Source organism: Pygocentrus nattereri, chromosome 28 (genome assembly GCF_015220715.1).
Source record: "Pygocentrus nattereri isolate fPygNat1 chromosome 28, fPygNat1.pri, whole genome shotgun sequence".
In the NCBI taxonomy this organism is placed as follows: domain Eukaryota; kingdom Metazoa; phylum Chordata; class Actinopteri; order Characiformes; family Serrasalmidae; genus Pygocentrus; species Pygocentrus nattereri.
In genome coordinates, this window is record NC_051238.1 from 3,102,043 (window position 1) to 3,115,738 (window position 13,696).

A 13,696-nucleotide genomic window follows, 5' to 3' on the forward strand; every position below is an offset into this window, starting at 1 on the left:
GTGTCAAAATCTGCAGGATGACGCTGTTTCTCCAGAACATTCAAGAAAAACCTCTCCTCCCACCTCTGCCTTCATATGAAGCTCATAAAAGCATTGAGGACGGACTCAAAATACCTTCAGAGCTCTGAACTCTCAACCAAGGGAACTAGAAGGCGGACGTTTGTTTTCTGAGAGTGTCCTCAGTTGTTGGATCGTGTTCTGCAGTGGATGTATTTCTAGTGGGGGTTTGATGGTTGTGCCAGCGGGGGTTTCATGCTGGGATACCTGTGCCATGGCCAGAGAGTGTGCGGGACTGCGCAGAAGCAGCGTTTCTCCAGTTAGGGATTGCTTTTAGCACCATTTAAGCCATATTTCTGTCCCGAAGCTTCAGTGCTGCCATGCAAGGCTCCGGCTCTCTCATCAAACTGCTGTGTTGTGTAGTAAGTGGCTTTTTCCTTTTGCACAAGATCAATGTCCCTTCAAGGGCTTGTTCAGATGATGCCAAAAATACTTTGATGAATGGCTCTAAACCTTTTGTGTTATTTAACTGGAATGTACTGCCTTATTCGGTCCAGCCCAAAGAGTTTACGAACTTCAGTAGTGTTTCTCCCACGGTTAGAGTTTGATCAAGTCAAGACTGTATATGAACTTTTGTAAAGTGTCTAATGAAGTGTCAGCGAGTCAGTGTGAAGTGTTTTGTGCTGGGTGTGGTCTTATAGCACCACTGTACTTACATTTGCTTTTGGAGAACCAACTTTAGGCCTTCCTTAAATTTGGCTTAGATTTAGGGTTTTGGCTTAGATTTGGCTTTTGGCAGCTACCTTAGCCTAATTTACTGCATCTGCAAGCACAGGTGAAGGAGTTTCTGAGCTGAGCTGTGGTTTCCTGCATCCTTCTGTGGATTTTTACATGGTGTAACCCCACCCCTTTACACCATGCCAAAAGATCCTTTTACATCTGCATGGGAGACATTCACAGCAAGGCAAACGGGCATTCAACCCGAGTATCGAGCCAATGAAAGCCGTAAAACAGGCGTCTAAAGTTGAGGCTTAGGCTGAGTAAAGTTTGCATGGGATCAGCCTTGATGTGCGTGATGTAACGTGTTACTTTATAATTCATAATCTCAGCTCCATATGGAAAATAAATATCTGGACATATTTGTTTAGATTTGAAATACAGAAAAATCAAATACTTTACAATTTACGCTGAAATGGATTCCAAACATTAAAATGTATTTCAGAATATGTTGCCACATTAGCCAAAAATTGTCGCTGCATCATTTCAACACACCAGCTCTCCTTTACATCGCGTGACCATTTCGTGATGAATGGATCAATAGAAATGCTACAAAATCACGTGAAATAAAGCTCTTTACATTAACCTACATTGAAAGGTAAGAGTGATTTTGCCCTCTCCTGTAAAGTTACTATTTTGGCGATACATGTTTTTCTTTGGTGAGGATTCAGAGAGGATATTTATAGGGAAATATTATACATAGAAAGGTACAGTACAGAAATAAATGTGAATGAGTTTACAGCCAAAATCCTGTCTAATGCACTTTACTGTTTGATACCTCTTGAAGTGAATTCACATTCCAGTATGTTCATTTTAAATATGATCAGATGATCCTTGAGGTGTTGATCCTCTGTGAAAATGCAGTTGTGATCTGATATCTGTCGCTGTCCAGTGAAAAACATGTATCTCTATTTTTTGCGTTATTTTTACTTTTCTGCATCATTTGTGCATCGACAGCTCAGTAGCCGTCTTTACATTGTGTGAAAACTTCACGATGATTGGACCAATAGAAATGCTCCAAAATTGCTTTGAATAAAAACTTTTTCCAGTGACTTACATTGAAAGTCATTTTTTTGCTCTCTCCTGTAAACGTACTATTTTTGGCGATATTTGTTTTTCGCTAGACAGCAATTTCTTGTTTATTTGAAGTACATTTTGTATGAGTGTCTTACTGTAGACACACATGCTTAATGTGAAGTCAGTACCATTCATTCAGTTTATGTATAATATCTGTAACCTTTGTTTAAACTACATATAATTGAAAAGCATACAATAACAACATTTTTGACCATATTTAACCAGGAATTTATTTGATTAACACATTTAGAGTATATTTTTTTTTTCCATATGGGGCCCAAGATTGTGTCAGCACGGAAGCTAACACAAAGGCCTAACTCCTGCCCGGTAAACTGCCCAGCCCTATTTGAGCTTGGGCTACAGTAGATCTTCAGACTGAGTGTGAAATGTAAACACAGGGTTAGGGGCTATGAAGGTGCAGTTTGTCTCGAGCTTTCTTGCTGTTTATGTAACAGCTCCTGAAAGCAAAGGCCGTCTGTGGACATTCGAATGCTGCCCGCTGTGTAAATTTGAATGAATTAATAATGACAAGGCAAAAATAAAGGCCCTCATGAATGTAAATTCACACCTACCACCACAGATACAACACCAGGGACGCGGGAAGGTGTTATGAGTTGGGGGTGTTGAAAATGTGGTTGTTCATGGATTCTTTAGTAAAGAGAATGATTCCATGAAGAACCATAAACACTCATGAAACCCTTTGCATGATTTAAGGGTTTTTCCATCAAGAATGTGCTGTAGACGGTTCTATATAGAACCTTTTTTTTGAAAGGTGTTCTATACAACACCAAAAAGGGTCCTTCTACTGTTATGATGTCAATCCTGTAACAATAGAAGAACCCTTCTGGTGCTACATAGGACCCTTTTTTTTCAGAGATTCTATATAGAACCATCTACAGCGCATTCTCCATCAGTCTGAAGAACTCTATCATGATGCAAAGAGCCCTTTAATCATATGTGTTCATGGTTCTATCCGTAACTATTCTCTTTACTGAAGAAGCCGTGTTGTTAAAGGTGTAAGATACCAAAGAGACCAAAAAAAGATGCTTTTGCACAGTTATTGTTGTTTGTTGAATGTGACACGTTGGAAAAAACTAACAAAATATAAAATGTGGCCTGTGAAACAGTTCTGATGTGTTAACTGTTAAACTGTCAGTGTGTTAAACTCAGCAAATAAATAGAAACGTGAATAGGACACTGGCAGGAACAAGGGATGAGAAAACGACACATAGAAGAGTGCGGGTCAATACGGCTATGGATTAGGGCTTGAGGATTTGCCCTGAGTGAGTACATGTAGTTTGATGGGTGTCGGGCTAAGAAGTAATAAATGGGAGAAAATGAATGGGAGAAATGAGGGGTCGATATCTTGAAAACTGTGGGAAGAGTTAATCGACAAAAAAACGGCAGAAAAATAGAAGAAGGAGAAGAATAGAAATGAGATAACAAGCTTGTCAAAGCTGGTTTATGCTGGTCTAGTGCTGGCCTGGTGCTGGTTTAGCTGGTCCAGCATACTAGCATCCAAAACATAACCTAAGCTGGTGAGATGAGCCTGGCTGGTCTATGCTGGAGTGTCTAGCAGGGTCATTGGTTCATTTCACAGAAAAGCTCCCCAACAGAGAAGCAGCACTCCTGACTCACAGGTGGCGAGAATCCAGTAGTGCGTAGCCAGTCTGTGTAGTGCAGATACAGCCACACCCCACTACCCCAAACCAGCACCAGTAAACTGCGACATGTAGGAATAAAACACTGTAGTGTCTAAAATATAACAGTTTAACAGCACAGTACAACAAAGTGTCTTGACATTTTCCTGAGTGTTTCTTTTAAGTAGACTGGAAGAAATGCATGTGTCATTTTTCGTAAAAATCATACAAGCACGATTTGGCGTTGATGTCCTGTATTTAAAATAAAGGGCTCCCTAAAATCGAAATAAAGCGTAGCTTGGCTTTTTAACGTAAAAGGTTTTGTAAAAGACCACAAAAATGTGCCGTAAAAGGCAAAAAAAACAGAAAACTGCAGTTACAAAATGTGGCCAACGTTCTTCTCCAATCTGTTGTGGCAGCATTTCGCTCAGTGCCACTTTCTCTTCAATATAAGTGTCAAATTCTGTGCATATGTTGAAACTGAAAGCTGAGAAACACAGTGAAACAGTACTGATCAGTTTAGCCCCTCAAACGAAAAACCACACATGAACCATTCCATCTTTTCTTGGATCATCGGTTATTTCGTTTTCTATTTTCCTTTGCAAAACCTTTTCCGTTAAAAAGCCGGGCTTTATTTAGATTTTAGTGACCCCTTTATCTTAGATACAGCGTATCAAGCAATGCTGGATCATGCTTGCATGAGAGTGGTTGGAGTAAAATCACGCGTGAGGAGAAGGAGGAGTCGAGCCTCCTCAAGGTTTATTTATGTAGCACTTTTTACAGCAGGTGTTGTCACAAAGCAGCTTTATAGAAAAATCCGGGTCTGAGCCCCCAGGAGTGTCACCAATGGAGACAGTGGCAAGGGGAAACTCCCTAAGAGCAAGAGGAAGAAACACTGAGAGGAACCAAGACTCAGAAGGGCGAACCCACCCTCTTCTGGACCACTCCGGATAGAAAACAGGATTAGTATAAAGTATTAGAATACAAAACAGGGAAAACGGGAGCATAAAGGGACGCTGCTACTGCCACTTATGAACTTGTTTAGAGGCCGGGGGGTTCTTTACATTTGAAAGGGTTTAGCTATTAATCTTATTAGCTCATTTTTAGGAAGAGGGTCTTTGTGAACTCATTGTTTTCTGATGATTCTCTAAATGTTTTCTGATAGGGCATCTTGCAGCAGATGACCTCAGTGACCTCTGTTTCTTCTGCTGCTGAGAGCCACTGTGAGGATTTCGGCTGTGTTCAGGTGCGGAAACAGTGCTGTACTCAGCTGCAGGAGGAATATTCATCTGGAATTGATTGTTGATGCGCTACATGTCCAAAAGTATTTAGACATCCCTTTACTCAGATACTTTAAGGTGACCCTTTGCTGACACAGGTGTTCAATTTGCTCGCACTCATCTTGTATAATCTCCATCGAAAAGCATTGACCAATAGAGTGGGGCGCTCTGGAGGGGGTCACAACCCAAATGTTAAGAGGAGCCGTTTTGTCCTTTCAATAAAAATCTAACCTCCTTAGGAGCCAAAACATTTTATGGCAAGTTTACCATCTTACCCTCTCTTTAAATCTGTCTCAGTATGTGCTGATGTTCTAGTACAGGATGAAAATATAAACGAAAACACAGACTTTAAGCTTCAGCTCAGCTCTAGCCGCTTTTCTCGCATCTCCAGCAGGACACTTTTCCTGAAAAGTGTAATATTTTCTTGTGAAATGTCTCACAACTTGTCTGAATTTTTACATTCCACCTTAAAAGGTGCCAGAATGCAACTGCTGCGCCATTTAAGGTGGAACTAGAAAATTCAAATGACAAGCTGGAGAACAAGAAGCGGCTTCATCTTCACGACTTCTTAGTGTTTCAGTGTCTCATTGCAGATTAAACGTATCAGGAAACCAGCTGGAGTGATTTATAAACGCAAATCAGTCCATTTATCTCTCAATTATTGATCCATCTTAAATCTCTCTCTGCTGTTTCGTGAGCTACTAGCTGGTCGAGACTGTTGTCTGTGTTGCTATGGAGACCAGTAACTTCAGCGTTTAAGATCATTTATTGTTTAACTGTGTTGAACAATCAGCAGAGCTTTATTTTACTGTAAAGGAGGATTATTTTTATTATTACCTACAAATCTAATTCAGCTGTGGAGCCACGACAGGGCAGTAAAAGAATTGCCGCCCAAGGTTATCAGGCCCAATGCCAAGCATGGGCTAGAGAGGTATAAAGGGCTGTGGAGTGATCCAGAACTGACCATTCACACATTAGTACCTAACCTCACTAATGCTCACTCAAATTCTAGTGAAATCCAACATCTCGTGTAAAGCCTCCCCAGGAGAGTAGAGGCTGTTACTGCAGCAAAGGGGGACAAACACACTATTAAGAAAATGCTGGATGAGCAGGTGTCTACAAACTTTTGGACATTTAACAGCGAGAAAGGCTGTGCTCAGTTACTGAATGGCTGATGTTTTCCTTCAGGAGGATCCAGTGATGGAAGGATGGAGTGGAGCTCTGACAGAAGAAAGACAGCTGAGCGGTGAAGCTGCAGAGCCACACACAGTCAAGACCGACCAGCTGAACTCAGAAGGTGTGTTGTTGACTTTCAAACCGCTGACTCTGAGTCTGTGATCCAAACACAACCTGCACAAACAGCACAGAACCACAGACAGGTAACGCCACGAATGTCAACACAAAGCTGTGTTTGCTGTTGCTACAAAATGCTCTAAGAAAGAAAGTTTGTTCTACAGAAGCTGCCACTCTGCTGGGTTTCTTCAGCTGAGCTTTACATCAGTGAATGAACCCAACAGAGGCTTAAACCATGAACAGGTATATGCTCTGCTCATTTGGTTAGTTTCTGTTCATTATTGGTGAATTGCTAGTCACCTCTACTCACTTGTGCATTTCTGTTCACTGCTGTTTATTTCTGTGCATTTCTGTTCATTTCTGTTTATTTCTGTTCATTTCTGTTCATTGCTTTTCATTTCTGTTCATTTCTGTTCACTGCTGTTTATTTCTGTTCATTTCTGTTCATTGCTTTTCATTTCTGTTCATTTCTGTTCACTGCTGTTTATTTCTGTTCATTTCTGTTCACTGCTGTTTATTTCTGTTTATTTCTGTTCATTTCTGTTCATTTCTGTTCACTGCTGTTTATTTCTGCTCATTTCTGTTCATTTCTGTTCACTGCTCTTTATTTCTGTTCATTTCTGTTCATTTCTGTTCACTGCTGTTCATTTCTGTTCACTGCTGTTTATTTCTGTTCATTTCTGTTCACTGCTGTTTATTTCTGTTCATTTCTGTCCACTGCTCTTTATTTCTGTTCATTTCTGTTCACTGCTGTTTATTTCTGTTCATTTCTGTTCACTGCTCTTTATTTCTGTTCATTTCTGTTCATTTCTGTCCACTGCTGTTTATTTCTGTTCATTTCTGTTCACTGCTCTTTATTTCTGTTCATTTCTGTTCACTGCTGTTTATTTCTGTGCATTTCTGTTCACTGCTGTTTATTTCTGTTCATTTCTGTTCACTGCTGTTTATTTCTGTTCATTTCTGTTCACTGCTCTTTATTTCTGTTCATTTCTGTTCATTTCTGTCCACTGCTGTTTATTTCTGTTCATTTCTGTTCATTTCTGTCCACTGCTGTTTATTTCTGTTCATTTCTGTTCACTGCTCTTTATTTCTGTTCATTTCTGTCCACTGCTGTTTATTTCTGTTCATTTCTGTTCACTGCTCTTTATTTCTGTTCATTTCTGTTCACTGCTCTTTATTTCTGTTCATTTCTGTTCATTTCTGTCCACTGCTGTTTATTTCTGTTCATTTCTGTTCACTGCTCTTTATTTCTGTTCATTTCTGTTCATTTCTGTCCACTGCTGTTTATTTCTGTTCATTTCTGTCCACTGCTGTTCATTTCTGTTCATTTCTGTTCACTGCTGTTCACTGCAATTCAGAATCAGAATCACTTTACACATACAAGGAATATGTGTTGGTGAGTCCTACACGTATGACATGTAATACACTAAACAGAACAAACAAGCACAGACTATGAACAGGTATTGGAAGAGTAAAATTAAATATAATAAATACAATGTGGAATAAAGAACAATAAAAAAAACAGCCAGGAAATGTGCAGCTTCACAAAAGTGAGTGCCCCTCACATTTCTGCAGATATTTTATTCTCTATTCAGGGGACGACACTGTAGAAATGAACCTTGTGTATATCTTAAAGTGGTCAGAATTGCTGCTCTCCACAAAGACACCTAGGCTATAAGAAGACCGTTAACACCCTGAAACTGAGCTACACCACGGTGGCTGAGGTCATACAGGGGTTTTCCAGGACAGGTTCCACTCGGAAAAGGCCTCACCAGGGTTGACCAAATACGCTGACCACACGCTACACAATGCATCAACTTGGCCTGCGTGGCCGTCGTCCCAGAAGGAAACCTCTTCTGAAGCTGATGCACAAGAAAGCCCGGAAACAGTTTGCTGAAGACATGCAGTCCAAGAACATGGACTACTGGAATCATGTCCTGTGGTCTGACAATACCAAGATGAATTTGTTTGGCTCTGATGGTGTCCAGCATGTGTGATGGCGCCCTGGTGAGAAGTATCAAGACAACTGTCTCTTGCTTACAGTCAAGCATGGTGGTGGTAGCATCAGGTCTGAAGACATACTTGGCCAGTCCATCGCCTTTACCTTCAGCAAGTGAGTCATCATCTTGGAGGTGTGTTCGGGGTCATTATCGAGTTGGAAAACTGCCATGAAGCGCAGTTTCCGAAGGCAGGGGATCATCCTCTGCTTCAGAACGTCACAGAAGATGTTGGAATTCATGTTTCCCTCAATGAACTGCTGCTCCCCAGTGCCGGCAGCACTCATGCAGCTCCAGACCATGATGCTACCACCACCATGCTTGACTGTAGGCAAGAGACAGTTGTCTTGGTACTTCTCACCAGGGCGCCATCACACATACTGGACACCATCAGAGCCAAACAAATTCATCTAGGTCTTGTCAGACCACAGGACATGATTCCAGTAGTCCATGTTCTTGGACTGCATGTCTTCAGCAAACTGTTTCCGGGCTTTCTTGTGCGTCAGCTTCAGAAGAGGCTTCCTTCTGGGACGACGGCCACGCAGGCCAAGTTGATGCATTGTGTAGCGTGTGGTCAGCGTATTTGGTCAACCCTGGCGAGGCCTTTTCCGAGTGGAACCTGTCCTGGAAAACCGCTGTATGACCTCAGCCACCGTGGTGTAGCTCAGTTTCAGGGTGTTAACGGTCTTCTTATAGCCTAGGTGTCTTTGTGGAGAGTAGCAATTCTATTTCTCAGAGTTCTTCACCATGAGGTGCTATGTTGAATATCCAGTGGTCAGTGTGAGTGAATTGTAACCAAAACACAAAATTTAACAGCCCTGCTCCCCATTCACACCTGGAACCCTGTAACTCTAACAAGTCACACAACACCAGGGAGGGACAACGACACAATTTGGCACACATGTTGACTGTGAGGTGGACTCAATGTTGTGTTGCCAGCTATTTAGACATTAATAAGTAATGCACACTGACCACTATAAGATATACCCAAGGTTCATTTCTATAGTGTGAAGTGTGAAGGGTGTACTCACTTTTGTGAGATACTGTATATATGAGGTGTGTGGGTATTTATACTTATACAGATATAAATGTCTGTATGTTCAATTCTGTTCACTGCTGTTTATTTCTGTTAAAAATGCAGTTTTTAATTCTTGGCTTTTACAGGCAGGATTTTTCTTCAATATTTCAAAATTAATATCAAGAATGTGGAAGGAAAACTCTTGACTGTCTGGTCATTCAGTACTATTTTGTTTCTGGTTGCTCACTTGGGATCAACTACACGTTTTGGAATAAGACAACCAAGAGATGGTTCACTCTCAGCAATAAAGGTACTAAACTGTCACTGGGGTGGGACCCTCAAGGCTCCATCTCAGTACCTTTAGTCAGGGATCATAACTGAACCATAATCCACTGAAATGATGTGTTCTAAGCTGGACTGACTCCACACACCCCGCCTCGCCTCCAGGCTTTTACTCTACTGTTCTGTTTTAAAACATTCGGTTATGAAAAGGAACAAATACCAACTTTTCACCTGGAAAAATGGATTTAAGGTTCACAATCAGAGCTTAAAACCACTGTAGAACCTCTGAGGGAACATTTACATTGTTTGTACCTTGATGAACAAAAATTAACCTGAACAGAACCTTCATTAATAACTGTGTTGAGTCATTTTCCATATCATGGAAAACCTTGCATTTTTTACATAAGAGTTTGATGTAGCTTCACTCCCCAGTCCATGCAGTCCATATATGGAAACTAAACTGCAAAAATAGCCTGTTTTGTATTTGTTGTTTTTATGGTGTCACAAAAACCTATTCACTTACATGTATACACCTGTTTGGCCTATAGAAGCTTGACCCCTCCCATTCAGCCTACAGCAGCTTAGTCCCGTTAATTAATGATCAGATGAAATTGACCAGTCAAATTGTACTTCTGGGTAACGTTTCATCTCCCTAAGCAGTCCTGGAACAATAAGATAATAAAATAAAAGAAAGTGAACTTATAGTGAACATGAGTCAGGCTCCAGCACAGAGAAGGACAAATGGCAAGTAATAAACAATCCTGACCATGTAGAGCTGCTGTTTTTCTCTCTCACAGCGCCCCCTATAGGCCTGGCTGGAGCTGAGGAAGGCAGCAGGGCCAAATCAATGGAGACAATCATCTTCAGTCCAGCAGGACCCACACTGACTGCTCCCACACCTGCAGGAGAGACCAAGACTGTTAGCAGGGCAAACATTACATCACCAGCACCAAAGAGCAGCCATGAGCCTGAAGTCACAGAGGTCAAAGGTCCAAACGAGGAGAAACTCTTTGTTAACCCCAAAATGTCCAGCAGCACTGCAGGCTCAGAAGAAGAAAAAGAAGGAGGTGCTGATCTGAAGGAACCCTCAGCAGCTGTGATTGAAACCAGCTCTGGTAGCACTTTGGTTAGTAAAGTAAAGCCAGCAGAGGAGTTCAACCGGCAAGAAAGACCCCAACCAGAAGAGGAGAACAGCAGAGAGAAAGACGGAGAACTAGAGAGTGAAAGAGAGGATCCAGAGGACAGTGTTGTTCCTCATGAAGATGTCAGTCATGGAGCAGAACCGGAGCAGAAGTCTCCTGAGGTTTGTGGATCAGAGCCGGATGCGCATGATCCAAACACAACCTGCACAAGCAGCACAGACCCACAGACAGGTAACGCCACGAATGTCAACACAAAGCTGTGTTTGCTTCTTTCTAAGAAGGAAAGTTTGTTCTACAGAAGCTGCCACTCTGCTGGGTTTCTTCAGCTGAGCTTACACAGCTTTACATCAGTGAATGAACCCAACAGAGGCTTAAACTCTTACAGGCTGATAAGGTCCTGTAGGCTGGCTGTAGGTGACATGCAGCCTTTCTAGATAACACGTGACTGCAGCTCATTTCTGCTCACTGCTGTTCATTGCTGTTCATTTCATCTTTTTACTGTTCGCTGCTGTTCATTTCATTGCTGTTAATTTCATATCATTGCTGTTTATTTCATTTAATTGCTATTAATTTCGTGTCATTGCTGTTCATTTCATTTTTTTTACTGTTCACTGCTGTTCATTGCTGTTCATTTCATTTCTTTGCTATTCCTTTCATCTTTTTACTGTTCATTGCTGTTCATTTCATATCATTGCTGTTTATTTCATTTCATTGCTATTCATTTCGTGTCATTGCTGTTCATTTCATTTTTTTTTTTACTGTTCATTGCTGTTCATGTCATTTCATTGCTGTTCATTTCATTACTGTTCACTGCCAAACATTGCTGGTCACATCCATTCATTTCTTTTCATTGCTGCTCATTTTTGTTCATTTATGCTCGCTGCTGTTCACTGCTGTTCAGTTCTAATATTTTCTGTTCCCAGTTGTTCAATGCTGGGTTTTGCTGTTCATTTCTAGTTATTGCTGTTCATTGCTCCCCATTTCTGGTTATTCTATTTTGCTGCTGTCGCATTTTGCATCACATATATGCGTTTCTGGATGCTGTTAGACACTTTAGTTCATTTCTGGTCACTGCTGTTCATTTCTGTTTTTTTTTTTTTCAGCTTCCCTTCCACCCAGATCCATCCAGAGAGAGAAAGGACGCTCAGAGAGAGCTGGACCCAGAGGACCAAGGGTACAGAAGACCACACAGAAACACCGAACACACAACACATAAACACACAGATTAGACAGGCACAGAATAAACACTCCAGATAGACATGCAGATTAAACATATACAGGATAAATACACATATTTAACATATACACTTTTTAAAAAGATGGTTCTTCAGGGGTTCTTTAGTAAAGAAAACAGTTCTGTAAAGATCCATGAATGCTCGGAGCATGATTAAAGATGATTAAGGAAGGCGCAAAGAACACTGTAAGCATGCAAAGGGTTCTTTGAGTGTTCATGGTCCTATACCATCAAGAGTTTTCTTTACTGAAGAACCAACTTTTTAAGAGGATTTACACCCAGATTCAATGTACAGATTAAACATAATGAGAATAAACATGCAGATTATATCGATATTATATATATATATATATATATATATATATATAGCGGTTGGAGGAAAAGCTTACATCTCCATTTTTGTTGTTTTTCAGTTTTTGACAAAAAGTGAAAATACCTGTTTCCCTTTATATTGGGTGATGAATGGACCAAAAGAAATGGCCTATAATGACTTGGAAAAACACCTGGTTCCATTGACTTACATTAAAAGTAGAGTATGTTTTTTCCTTCTCCTGTAAAGTTACAGCGATATGCAGATTAAACCCACACCTTTAAAAAAACTCTGAATAGACCTATGCAGAGTAAACTCACAGGTTAGCCATGCACTGATTAAACAAACTGCTTTAACATACAGAACTAGAAAAGTGTATTTACTGAAGAAAATGCAGAGTGATTCCGCAACTGAACCTTGTTGCTGGGCAATTGGCAAAGTGTTTCTAGGCAGTTGCAATGGCATGAGAGGTGTGAACTGAGTCGTTGTTAGAAGGCTGTTGTAAAAAATGAATGGGAGTCTATGGGAGGAACAAGGGATGAAAAAACGACGCATAGAGGAGTACGGGCCAGGGTGGCTGTGCAGTAGAGTTTGAGGATCTGCCCTGAGTGAGGACATGCAGTTTGGTGGCTATTGAGCAAAGAAATAATTGGACTTGTGGGGGGGCAAAATGAATGGGAGTCTAGGGGAGAAATGACGGATGAGGGAAAAAATGACACAGATGAGTGTGGGTCAGAATAACATGCTCAGAGGCCTGGCCTGAGATAATATCTCAGTCTTTTGGTTGAGCAGAAGTACAGAAGACATAGGTACAATTTTTTGCCTCATTCATTCCTATGGGAAAAAATGTTATTCAACAAAGTACAAAAACGGTATGTCAAATCAAAAAGCTGTATACAGGCCCACCATTCATAATCAGACTGAACGATCTGGGGTTGGCACAATGTCTATCTCTGTGGGACAAAAATCAGTAATAAACATGCTGTTTATATGCAGATTAAAATGACAAATTAAAAATCTCGCTGCTGTCTGAAGAAAACAGTTTTTCAGTTTTTCACATAATTTCAAAATGCCTATTGGTCTTTACATTATATGTAAATTTCATGAAGAATGGACCAAAAGAAACGGCCCAAAATGACTTGGAAAAAAATTCTGGTTCCATTGACATTACATTAAAAGTAAAATAGGTTTTTTCCTTCTCCTGTAAAGTTACCCTGATGGAGATACGAGGTTTTCTTCTGACAAAAGCGACATACTAAACAAAGAGACTTAATATACAAGAATAAATGCAGATTTAACACACAGCCACACATCAGCATGGCTTGAGTTCAGCGTTCAAATGCTTTTTTTTATTGTGATATTTTTATTGTGATTTTTTTTTGTGTGTGATCTTTTTTAAGCTGATCTCAACTTATCAACAGAAAGCTCACTCAAAAGTGTTTCATCGAGTTCAGATGATCACAGTGTGTGCTGGCAATCATGCTGCTAGTTGTTTCCACTGTTTTATCCAACGCAGAGAAGATGTTTTCCGTTATTTTGTAGAAAAGTCCAGCTTTCCTCCTCGCTCTTGCCTTGAAACGCTCACTCGCACAGTCATTAGAGGCTTACGACATCTCTGAGCCTCGGTGGAAAATTGAGTTTGCGAGGAT

General features: G+C 40.7%; 1 protein-coding gene across 1 annotated transcript in view; it reads left to right on the plus strand.

The window, feature by feature from the left end:
- Nucleotides 1–281: 281 nt before the first annotated feature.
- si:dkey-21p1.3 (collagen alpha-1(I) chain) overlaps nt 282–13,696 on the plus strand; it is a 63,867-nt gene continuing 50,452 nt past the window's right edge. Inside the window, exons 1-5 of the mRNA XM_037535710.1 lie at nt 282–419; nt 4,657–4,737; nt 5,960–6,068; nt 10,159–10,734; nt 11,607–11,677. Of these exons, the coding sequence (XP_037391607.1) occupies nt 378–419; nt 4,657–4,737; nt 5,960–6,068; nt 10,159–10,734; nt 11,607–11,677 (879 nt within the window). The 5' untranslated portion in view covers nt 282–377. The remainder of the gene's footprint in view (nt 420–4,656; nt 4,738–5,959; nt 6,069–10,158; nt 10,735–11,606; nt 11,678–13,696) is intronic.